Below are 12,780 nucleotides of genomic sequence, written 5' to 3'. Positions count from 1 at the left end.
AAAATATAAGTGATGGAAATATCAATATTTTCCAAATTTAGTCTCGATAATTACTACAATCTCGACACAATGCCAATTTTTATGATGCTTTCTGGTGCAAAATACAGTGAAATGTCCCAAAAAATATCATGAATATCACATGTACCTTCAAAAATCAAAGTTTCCTTTGATCTTTTTATCAAAAGGGTAGTGTGGTCGGAATCGGAATCCTTTTAAAAAAATATATCCCGCAGCTTATCTCTCTGTTACATTTCCAACACTTGAGCTTGTACAAAAAAAATAAAAAAGAAGATTAAATCTTCTTAGAAAATCACAAATCCTCTTCCAGTTGGTACAGGCTGAGAGGCTCGTCTCCATTATTTGGAAAGTGAGTAAGATGTCGCAGCCTTTCAACCCCCGTGGCTCACTTTAGTTAAAGCTCCTTAGTAGGCCAGCGTAACATGAGGAGGCGGGCTTAGTGCGGAATTGCCCTCAGTCGAGCTGAACACAGTCACTTCGGTGTCGTTTTGGGGAAAATAAACACTGATTCATGCCGGTTCCTACACTCAACAAACAATGTAGACAAAGTAAACTCAGCTTTTGTGCCGACGCGTCACTTTGAATCACAGCTTCGCTCATTTAAGTCAAAGTGAGCACACGTTTATTTAAAATATACAAATAAAGTGCCAGTTAAACAGATAAAATACGACCGCATGTAAATGAAATACCCTGCAAAACGATACGTCTGAGGTTCAGGTTCAACCCAGCATGGCTTTTATTATGAAGAGATGACTTTTCTTTCAAATCCCATCGGTTGGAAAACACAATTTTGACGTTTGAATCGTTATTTGACACAAGTCCAGCCTGACTTTAGCTACATGCTAGGCTAAAGGAGGCCTAATTCAAGCTTGTTCAGTTTAACTGGAAGTAACAGATTTTTTTTTTTAAGTATTTCTACATAGAAAACACGGTTTGGGATATAAAGATAAAGAAAGAATAGCGTCTGGGTGACTTACCTCGACGTGTTGACAAGTCTGGATGAGTTTCCCCATAAGAGACTCCAGCTCATTGTTCCGCTTGATCAGATTAGTGAGGTTGGAGTCCAGGGCTTGCTGCAGCAAACACACAAGAACACAAAGAGAAGAAAATCTCAGAAAGATTTAAAAAAAATAAATAAAAAATGCACGAGACGCTTGTGAGACAACCTCAAACGTCGCACATCGGAACGACGAGAACTAAAGTTTTCAAGAGGAAAAAAAAAGCACAAGCAAATCTGCTGGAATCCTCAGATTCGGTGAAAGTGGTGAAAGAAGCTCTTGTTTCCCCGACCCCCGAGTCCCTCAACGGCTGCGTTGGGCGGCTACCTTACCTCCTGGCGTGGCTGGTAGCCCTCGTCCCTGCGCTGCCTCCTCATCCTGCCCCGTTCCTTGAGCCTCCGACGGAGGACGCCGCTCTACGAGAGGCTGCGACTGGGACCGCCGCTCCACTGAGCGCCGAGCCGGGCGCAAACCCGGCCGAGCGGCAAATTAGGCATCAAAAGCATTTCCCCCCCCTCCCCCCCCCACCCCCGACGAGCGCACGCAGCAGCGCTCTCGGCTAACGAACCGGCAAACAGGTGACGGCGCGTCAGCGCCCTCGCTTCATGCTCCTCCCTTCTTCTTCTTCTTTCCCCCCCCTCCCCACTCCCTCCCTCCCCTCCCCCCTGCCTTTTCGTCTGCCCGGGCACAAGCTGTCTCCTTTACTTCCACGACCGTCACGTTATTGCCAGACCAAGCGTGCGTAAGCCCCTCTGATGCCGCGCCTCCACTTTCCCCCCCCATTGAAATAAAAAAAAACTGTTCTCCACTTCAATTCCACCTCCGACTTAGCAAACGCTGGAATTTTTCCCCCGAAACGGCTTACAACCCCGGTCCTCCCGACAAACATGTGGATTAAACCTTGCAAGAGGCTCGACTTTAACCCTTCGGGGCCTGAAAGCATTTAGTTTTTCACTAAAATTGATTTTTCCTATATATCTCAAGATATAAAATCCTTAAACTTTGCGCCTTTTTTGGTGTCATTTTGTTCAGGACAACCTCATAAATGCATTTCTGAAGTATTTTCATCACTTTGGCATACTGTATTAAAACAGTGGATCTAAAAACACCATAAAATTACAAATTCGGCTGGTAAAAACATAGTGAGCAGAAAAACGTACATGTATTAACGTCAATTGTCTTTCTTGGGATTTTCTAATAATCTGCAAAGAACCTTGTATTGTTGCGTCGTCGTCCACCTAATAGCTGAGTTATAAGCAACAGTTATCGCAAAAGTAGGATGATCGTTAGCACGGCAAATACTGAAGAACAAGGCATTTTCAAGTGAAAATGGCAAAATCTCTGTTTGTGAAAATGCTCAGACTGTGGAAACAGAAAACACCATTTTTTTGGGTGGTTTCTAAAACACTTGCGTTTCATTTTTGTGGAAATTAGGTGTAAACAGGACTAAAGAAGTGCAACTTCTCACCTGATAACAAGAGTTGATAACCAAAGTAATGTAGCTCAGTCATTAATTCCATCATTTTACAAGGCGAATATGTAAGAATAAGAATTGTGCAACTGCAACCCAAGAACATTTCATCAGCATAGAAACATGGATTTTCCTCATATATGAACTGAAACACTGATTTAGGAATCCTTCTTTTAACACATAAATACAGATAATGGAAACCAAAACAGCAAGATATCAAAACATTTTACCCCTTCGGGGCCTGAAAGCATTTTGTGCCGTTTTTCACTACAATTGATTTTTCCTTTATATCTCAGATATAAAATCCTTAAACCTTGCGCCTTGTTTGGTGTCATTTTGTTCAGGACAACCTCATAAATGCATTTCTGAAGTATTTTCATCACTTTGGCATACTGTATTAAAACAGTGGATCTAAAAACACCATAAAATTACAAATTCGGCTGGTAAAAACATAGTGAGCAGAAAAACGTACATGTATTAACGTCAATTGTCTTTCTTGGGATTTTCTAATAATCTGCAAAGAACCTTGTATTGTTGCGTCGTCGTCCACCTAATAGCTGAGTTATAAGCAACAGTTATCGCAAAAGTAGGATGATCGTTAGCACGGCAAATACTGAAGAACAAGGCATTTTCAAGTGAAAATGGCAAAATCTCTGTTTGTGAAAATGCTCAGACTGTGGAAACAGAAAACACCATTTTTTTGGGTGGTTTCTAAAACACTCGCGTTTCATTTTTGTGGAAATGAGGTTTTCTATGAACGGTTGTGTAAACAGGACTAAAGAAGTGCAGCTTCTCACCTGATAACAAGAGTTGATAACCAAAGTGATGCAGCTCAGTCATTAATTCCATCATTTTACAAGGCGAATATGTAAGAATAAGAATTGTGCAATTGCAACCCAAGAACATTTCATCAGCATAGAAACATGGATTTTCCTCATATATGAACTGAAACACTGATTTAGGAATCCTTCTTTTAACACATAAATACAGATAATGGAAATCAAAACAGCAAGATATCAAAACATTTTAACCCTTCGGGGCCTGAAAGCATTTTGTGCCGTTTTTCACTACAATTGATTTTTCCTTTATATCTCAGATCTTAAATCCTTAAACCTTGCACCTTTTTTGGTGTCATTTTGTTCAGGACAACCTCATAAATGCATTTCTGAAGTATGTTCATCACTTTGGCATACTGTATTAAAACAGTGGGTCTAAAAACACCATAAAATTACAAATTCTGGTGGTAAAAACAGATTTATTGACTATAAAAGTCACAGACATGGTTAACGAATCATTTTGTTTACTTGTAAAGTAAAACTAAACTATAATTAACTAAAATGTATCAAAACAGGACTGAACAAACAGTTCTATACAGATATTTACAGTGAAATAGAAGCACTGCCTCAGGCGTTTTTGTAAAACTATTTACAAAAGGTCACACTCCTTTGAACTCCTTTTATTTGCTTTGAACTCCTTTTATTTGGGCGATCAACGTCATTTAAAAACCAGCTTGTAGTTTTATATCTGCACTTTGGACACGGATTGAAACACTGGACCAGACGACGCTGCGCCGTGACGCTACTGCCTTTTCAGACGGTCATGTGACGAGGACGCGCCGGTGCGTCCGCCGGCCCCCAGACGGTTAAGGAAAGGAGGAAAAAAGGCGGGTTTTGGTTGTGTTGTGTCACTTCACCTTGACCGGCGGAGGCGACTCCTGTTCTGGTGATTCTGGAAGCTGCTACATGGAGTTTATTGAGTTCATATCAGAGGTAAACACATAAGAGTGGGTGGGATGTGCGGCACTGGAGGGCTTAATGGCTGGCCTTAATACGGAGATGACACACAAACACAAAAGCAGCATGGATACGTGGCTCTTCTCCCTATAGAGATAAAAATAAAGCTCTTAATGGGACGCCGGGGAGCTCCAAGTCGCCGCGCAGTCACGTGCCTCATCTGGGAGCAGCCGCCATTACGTTTGCACATAAGTTGCGTTGGAATGTTCAAGTTGCCCTCGAGTCGTTCGCTCTATTTTTCACTGCTTGGTGTTTATCTCCCGCTCCGAGCCGGAGGTCCGTCAACTGTCAATCATGCGGCTCACTTATCCACACCATCGCTTTCTCTTTGTCGCCTCGTCCTGATTTTTTTTTTTTCCTCCAATCCATATTTTCAATGGCGTGAAAAGCTAATCTCCGTGCCGAGCCACCGTCACCTTGACGGGTTGTAGATATACAGTCAGTCAACGGGTGGTGCTGATCTTGCCGTTTGGTGGACGGGACGAGTGGAGGACAGTTTGATGCTTTCACTCATATATCGGTATTCCACTTTACACATCCATTTCACGTCCGACTGCAATGAAGGCATTTCAAGGAAGGAGGATCCAGGCTGATTTTGTACATTACAGCATTTTAACTCTTGAGCAGTTTCAACTTTTCATCATCAATTGTTTTTCAACGAATCATGTCATCAAGGCCTATAGAATAATATCTATAACACCATCATTTTGCCCAATTGGACTGTATTAAAGCCAACAGTGTCCTAAAATATTTGAGTCAATAAGGTCAGTAGCATCAACTGCATATATATATATATATATATACACAGTGGTATGAAAAAGTTTGGGTACCCCTGTAAATGTTCATGATTTTCCTTTATAAATCTTTGGTTGTTTGGATAAAAAATTCCAGTTAACCCTTGTGTGGCGTTCAAAAAAACGTCCCTATGTGGCGTTCGTGGCTGTTTTCACCCACTCACTTTGACGGCCGTAAAATTATATCAGAAGAATATTTTTTTCAACTTTTTTTTTGCATAAATCTGTTAATCAACCTCAGTCCTGATCAAAACTACCAAATATTTAAAAATATATTTTTTTAATTAACTCTTTAAATGCCCATTTAGAAGATGAAGTCACTGATTTTGGGAGGAAAAAAAACACAAAATTTTGTCAAAGTGTATTTTTCCCATATCAGTGACTTTATCTTCTAAATTGGTATTTAAAAGGTTAATTTAAAAAAAGTAATACTTTTTGGTATCAGTACTGAGGTTGATTAACAGATTTATGTAAAAAAATGTGAAATAAAATATTTATCTGATGTATTTTTACAGCTGTGGATGAAAACAGCCACCAAAGGGAGTTTTTTTGAAAATCTGATTTTGCACAAAAACTAAATACGCTTCAAAGATAATTACATAACTAATCTTTGACATATCCAAGACTGTAATAACATGTAAAAAAAATCCAATATCCGATCACATTTTATATTGAAAATGAGTCATTTTGTGTGTATTTTTTCCCATTTCAGTGTCTTTATCTTCTAAATGGGCATTTAAAGGGTTCATTAAAAAAAAATTTTTTTAATATTTGGTAGTTTTGATCAGGACTGAGGTTGATTAACAGATTTATGCCAAAAAAAATTTAAGAAATATTTATCTGATATATTTTTACAGGGGTCAAAGTGAGTGGATGAAAACAGCCACGAACGCCACATAAGGAAGTTTTTTTGCTGACAGTGAAATTTTTTTTATCAAATGTTTAAATTGCATGTAAAAGTAAAGCTTCCTCAGCAAAAATCATGCCACTTGAGCCAAAACAGTGAAAGTTTTGGTCAAATTAAGAGGAAAAATGACACCTAGTGGACGTTTTTGCCCCCAATGCCACTCAAGGGTTAAATATATCTTATAGGAGACAAACACAGTGATATTTGAGAAGTGAAATAAAGTTTCTATGATTTACAGAAAGTGTGCAAGAATTTTTTAAACAAAATTAGGCATGTGCATAAAATGTAGGCATCACAAAAGAACAATGACTGAATATTTTGTGCATCCTCCTTTTTCAGAACTAACCAGGATGTTGAACAATCATTGTTTTCATCATTTCACACTTGTTGTGAGGCTCCATGTTGCCTCTCTTCAGAGAAGAGGCAAAGAGGAGACACACCTACAATGGGCCTCCTTAAATAGCCTTTCTCATGATTGGCCTCACCTGTGTATGGAGGTCAAGGGTCACTGAGGTTACCAAACCAATGTGGAGTTCCAAGAATTAGTGCTAAAGGTATTAAAATCAATAAGATAATATAAGGGCGCCTACATTTATGCACATGCCTAATTTTGTTTAAATAATTCTTGCACACTTTCTGTAAATCATAGAAACTTTATTTCACTTCTCAAATATCACTGTGTTTGTCTCCTATAAGATATATTTAACTGGAATTTTTAATCCAAACAACCAATGATTTATAAAGGAAAATCATGAAAATGTACAGGGGTGCCCAAACTTTTTTATACCACTGTATATATATATATATATATATATATATATATATATATATATATATATATATATATATATATATATATATATATATATATATATATATATATATGACTGCAGTTCTTGAAGATGTATATTTATATTTTTTGTACTTTTTGACCATAGTATCTCAAATCCCGAGATACTTATATGTTCTATTAGACGACAATGTGATTCTGACGTTAGATTGATCTTTAACTTTACTAAGTTTCACGTAGAAATATAGGTAATATGATTTCTATTAAGTGGATTGTAAATTGAAACAGGTGGGATTTTACGTTACGTCTTTATATGATTTGTTTATATTGAATAAATAAAAAGCTTGCCTTATTTTTAAAGGCATGGTATCATTAGTATAGAGTCAGTATGGTCATATATTGAAAATACATAGCAGTTTTCCAATGAGGAGCTCAAAGAACAAACAGAAGTACTCAGTTTTTTGCCATTTGTCCATTAAATAGATGTAAATAAGTTTGTACTTTTATCCATGTTTTACTGCTCGTTGCATTTGCTTTTTTTTTTAACATTGTGTTGTTTTTACACACCACGTATTTTCTCTTCATCGGTAACTTGTAACTTCCTCTGTAACCGCAGTTAGCGAGGGGAATCAAAAAAAAGACAACGCAGTAAGAGAGAAACTGAGAAAAGACGGCGTGTGAGTGTGTTTGATTGAGAGACAAGAAGGCTCCAGGCAAAGGGAACATTACGTACAGAAGTAAAGAAAGTTGTACTGTATGTCCTGAAATGTTCGCTTTTATCTGCTGCAGCTGGAGCTGGAAGGAAACGGCAGTTTACTGTCGACCAAGGAGGAGAAGAGAGTCATATCTGGTGTTTTTTTATTAGTTTTAACCTCGTGAAGCAACTTAGTGAGCAGTTTTACTGCAAATGTAGGTTTTTCAATAATCCCTCGCAAACCTTCAAAATCCTAAGCAGGAGCAAACTTTTAGGGAATGGTGGAGACCAAAAATGGAGCTAAAAGAGAACATTGTTTGGTAATTTATAGATCTTCACTTCCAAATGGGAAGAAATGCTTTAAAAAAAATTTTATATAAAGCTACGTCACTGCTATCTCTAAATATGAGGAAACCTCTTCGCTGATGACAATTGGTTTTATTTAGCGATGCAAAATATCACTCATTTAAATGATTAGAGTATCCGGTGTTTCTTAATGTACCACAATGTGCAATGTGTTTCAGCTTCACCTTCTGTGGTCAGACTTTTCTTTCTTTCTTTTTTTTTTAAGCTCTTTAATAATACACCAACAGGATAAATCGCCAAAGTCGAGGTCGCATTTGACAAAAAACGACAACGCGTCGGAACAGCCCCGTGCAAGTACAGAAGGGAAAAGGTGTATTTTATGATATGAAAAAATAAAGAAGAAGAAGAACGAGGCAGCAATATCTGGTGTTTTTTTATTAGTTTTACCTCGTTAAGCCACTTAGTGAGTAGTTTTACTGCAAAAGTATGTTTTTCAATAATCTACCTTCAAAATCCTAAGCAGGAGCAAACTTTTAGGGAATGGTGGAGACCAAAAATGGAGCTAAAAGAGAACATTGTTTGGTAATTTATAGATCTTCACTTCCAAATGGGAAGAAATGCTTTAAAAAAATATTTATATAAAGCTACGTCACTGCTATGTTTAAATATGAGGAAACCTCTTCGCTGATGACAATTGGTTTTATTTAGCGATGCAAAATATCACTCATTTAAATGTTTAGAGTATCCGGTGTTTCGTAATGCACTTTCTTTGGTCTGTTTCAGCTTCACCTTCTGTGGTCAGACTTTTCTTTTCTTTTTTTTTTTAAGCTGGTGTTGCTCTTTAATAATACGCCAACAGGACAAATCGCCAAAGTCGAGGTCGCATTTGACAAAAACGACAACGCGTCGGAACGGCCCCAGAAGAGAAAAAGTGTATTTTATGATATGAAAAAATAAAAAAGAAGAACGAGGCAGCAATATCTAGTGTTTTTTTTAATTAGTTTTACCTCGTTAAGCAACTTAGTGAGTAGTTTTACTGCAAATGTATGTTTTTCAATAATCTACCTTCAAAATCCTAAGCAGGAGCAAACTTTTAGGGAATGGTGGAGACCAAAAATGGAGCTAAAAGAGAACATTGTTTGGTAATTGATAGATCTTCACTTCCAAATGGGAAGAAATGCTTTAAAAAATTTTTTATATAAAGCTACGTCACTGCTATCTCTAAATATGAGGAAACCTCTTCGCTGATGACAATTGGTTTTATTTAGCGATGCAAAATATCACTCATTTAAATGATTAGAGTATCCGGTGTTTCTTAATGTACCACAATGTGCAATGTGTTTCAGCTTCACCTTCTGTGGTCAGACTTTTCTTTCTTTCTTTTTTTTTTAAGCTCTTTAATAATACACCAACAGGATAAATCGCCAAAGTCAAGGTCGCATTTGACAAAAAACGACAACGCATCGGAACGGCCCCGTGCAAGTACAGAAGGGAAAAAGTGTATTTTATGATATGAAAAAATAAAGAAGAAGAAGAACGAGGCAGCAATATCTGGTGTTTTTTTTATTAGTTTTACCTCGTTAAGCCACTTAGTGAGTAGTTTTACTGCAAATGTATGTTTTTCAATAATCTACCTTCAAAATCCTAAGCAGGAGCAAACTTTTAGGGGATGGTGGAGACCAAAAATGGAGCTAAAAGAGAACATTGTTTGGTAATTTATAGATCTTCACTTGCTCCAAATCCAAATGGGAAGAAATGCTTTTTAAAACAAATAAATATAAAGCTACGTCACTGCTATCTCTAAATATGAGGAAACCTCTTCGCTGATGACAATTGGTTTTATTTAGCGATGCACCAATATCACTTATTTAAATTATTAGAGTAACCGGTGTTTCGTAATGCACTTTCTTAATACACTATTTGGTCTGTTTCAGCTTCACCTTCTGTGGTCAGACTTTTCTTTTCTTTTTTTTTTAAGCTGGTGTTGCTCTTTAATAATACGCCAACAGGACAAATCGCCAAAGTCGAGGTCGCATTTGACAAAAACGACAACACATCGGAAAGGCCCCAGAAGAGAAAAAGTGTATTTTATGATATGAAAAAATAAAAAAGAAGAACGAGGCAGCAACATCTAGTGTTTTTTTTAATTAGTTTTACCTCGTTAAGCAACTTAGTGAGTAGTTTTACTGCAAATGTATGTTTTTCAATAATCTACCTTCAAAATCCTAAGCAGGAGCAAAAATCTAGGGAATGGTGGAGACCAAAAATGGAGCTAAAAGAGAACATTGTTTGGTAATTTATAGATCTTCACTTCCAAATGGGAAGAAATGCTTAAAAAAAAATAAATATAAAGCTACGTTACTGCTATCTCTAAATATGAGGAAACCTCTTCGCTGACGACAATTGGTTTTATTTAGCGATGCACCAATATCACTTATTTAAATGATTAGAGTATCCGGTGTTTCTTAATGCACCACAATGTGCAATGTGTTTCAGCTTCACCTTCTGTGGTCAGACTTTTCTTTTCTTTTTTTTTAAGCTGGTGTTGCTCTTTAATAATACGCCAACAGGACAAATCGCCAAAGTCGAGGTCGCATTTGACAAAAACGACACCACATCGGAACGGCCCCAGAAGGGAAAAAGTGTATTTTATGATATGAAAAAATAAAAAAGAAGAACAAGGCAGCAATATCTGGTGTTTTTTTATTAGTTTTACCTCGTTAAGCCACTTAGTGAGTAGTTTTACTGCAAATGTATGTTTTTCAATAATCTACCTTCAAAATCCTAAGCAGGAGCAAAAATCTAGGGAATGGTGGAGACCAAAAATGGAGCTAAAAGAGAACATTGTTTGGTAATTTATAGATCTTCACTTCCAAATGGGAAGAAATGCTTTAAAAAATAAATAAATATAAAGCTACGTCACTGCTATCTCTAAATATGAGGAAACCTCTTCGCTGATGACAATTGGTTTTATTTTTTAAATGATTAGAGTATCCGGTGTTTCGTAATGCACCACAATGTGCAATGTGTTTGAGCTTCACCTTCTGTGGTCAGACTTTTCTTTCTTTCTTTTTTTTTTAAAGCTCTTTAATAATACGCCAACGGGATAAATCGCCAAAGTCGAGGTCGCATTTGACAAAAAACGACAACGCGTCGGAACGGCCCCGTGCAAGTACAGAAGGGAAAAGGTGTATTTTATGATATGAAAAAATAAAGCGGAAGAAGAACGAGGCAGCTGGAGGACGTGATGCCAAACAGCCGCGCTTATCAGCCGGGCGCTGAATCAAATACATGTTTTATTGCTTACGTTTGCACTATGCATCGCAATGTGAGTCGCTCCGGCAGCCAACGCTTGAAGGAAAGTGATTAAAGGGAGCAGATTACAAACAAAATGCAACAAACCTCTGATTTGAAACCACACACACACACACACACACACACACAAACAACTCCCCATCTTTTATCCTCAAGGTTCTTTCTCCTCAGACCCGCAGCCAAGGACTTTAAAAGCTATTTCCAACCGCCTCCTCCGTCAATTTCCTGTGACGGGGGTAATTTTATCTCCGAAAAAAAGGATGGGTGTTCCCACAATAACCTCCACGGGCTCTTATCAGACACACACCACCACTGCCACTGACACACACACAAAAAAAGGGGGGGAACTATTCCAATCATCTGATATTCTTCTTTTTTTTTTCTCACCCTTCCCCTGTGGAGGATTTATCTCCAATTCCAGCACATTGGGGCAAAATGTGCCCGGAAAATATGGCCGAAACAGGCCGGAGCTTGTCGAGTCGTCCAAATATCGTATAATGTCGTCCTAATATATAACAAGAAGGCCGTTGCTGGGCTAATCCCCCGCCGGAGGGCTTTCTATTTTCTCACAAAGCCAGCTCTAAGGCAGCACACTTGGTACACTAGAGGGTGTTCCATGGGTCCTAGTAGATCATTATGTAGAATCTGAAAGGTCTTCTTCATAAGCTATGTCAAAATACGTCTCCAGAGCCCAAAAGGTGTTTTTATGCACTTAGCGACCCTGTGACCTGATATGCAAATGAGGTCCTGGTCACCATGGTGCCCCTTCTCCCCAGGTGGAGTGTCCATGTGTGAAGTTTGGTGACTGTGGGCCCAGGAGCTGCTGAGAAATGAGGAGAAATGTTTATATGAAAATACATGGATTGTGCAACCATGACGAGCAAACTTCAGACCCTACCGATCTTCAAGGTCAAGGTCAGGTCACTTGGTGTACTGGAGGTTATCCCTGGAGTGTGTATCATGTGTGTATAAAATTTCAGAGCCCTAGCTCAAAAACCTAGGCCTCCAGAGCCCAAAATGTGTTTTTAAGCACTCCGTGACCCTGTGACCTACTTAATATGCAAATTAGGTCAAGGTCACCATAGTGTCCCTTCCCCCTCTGAGATGTATCCACATGTGAAGTTTGGTCACTGTGGGCCGAGGGGTTGCCGAGATGTAGGTAGAAACGTTCGAACGTACGGACGTACGGACGTACGGACGTATGGAGACTGTTTCAAGATAAAAATATCTATATGTAGGGACGGAAAACACTGCAGCGTGTTTCAACGCCCCACCAACTTCAGCCCAAAGTTTTCTGTTCTCATGAATTAAAAATTAAACGTGCCGCCGCCGCCGCCGCACATTAATCTTGCATGACGGCGGGTTTGTTTCCGCCACGTTGCTCTGGCACGCAGTTTGGGCGGATTCTCAACAATGCTTTAGAAAAATCTGTTTTGGTTTTTGTTTTGTTTTTCCCCGGAACGCCTCTGGGTTATTTAATCAAGATGTAATTTTTCTGTCACGATCTTGCGTCCTTGCTTTATACAAACACGTTTGTAAATAATAAAAGAAAAGTCAAGTTAAATCAATTAGTCTACTTTGAAATGAGGTTTATCCTCGGGGTGAAATGTATTTAAAACCTCTGGAAACTCAAATCCTCATAATAATACATTTATATAATACATTTATTTTGCTCTTTATGCTTTAATACATCA

At 38.3% G+C, this 12,780-nt stretch overlaps 1 protein-coding gene across 1 annotated transcript in view; it reads right to left on the bottom strand.

Annotated features, from left to right (window-relative positions):
• The window catches only part of LOC308147455 (E3 ubiquitin-protein ligase Midline-1-like), a 56,034-nt gene that overhangs the window by 16,720 nt on the left and 26,534 nt on the right, over nt 1-12,780 (bottom strand). Inside the window, exon 3 of the mRNA XM_080519591.1 lies at nt 996-1,091. Within this exon, the coding sequence (XP_080375717.1) occupies nt 996-1,091 (96 nt within the window). The remainder of the gene's footprint in view (nt 1-995; nt 1,092-12,780) is intronic.

This window comes from Blennius ocellaris (genome assembly GCF_963422515.1).
Source record: "Blennius ocellaris genome assembly, chromosome: 24".
In the NCBI taxonomy this organism is placed as follows: Eukaryota; Metazoa; Chordata; class Actinopteri; order Blenniiformes; family Blenniidae; genus Blennius; species Blennius ocellaris.
The sequence above is the reverse complement of the archived record's forward strand: the minus strand, read 5'-3'. Positions and strand labels throughout refer to the sequence as shown.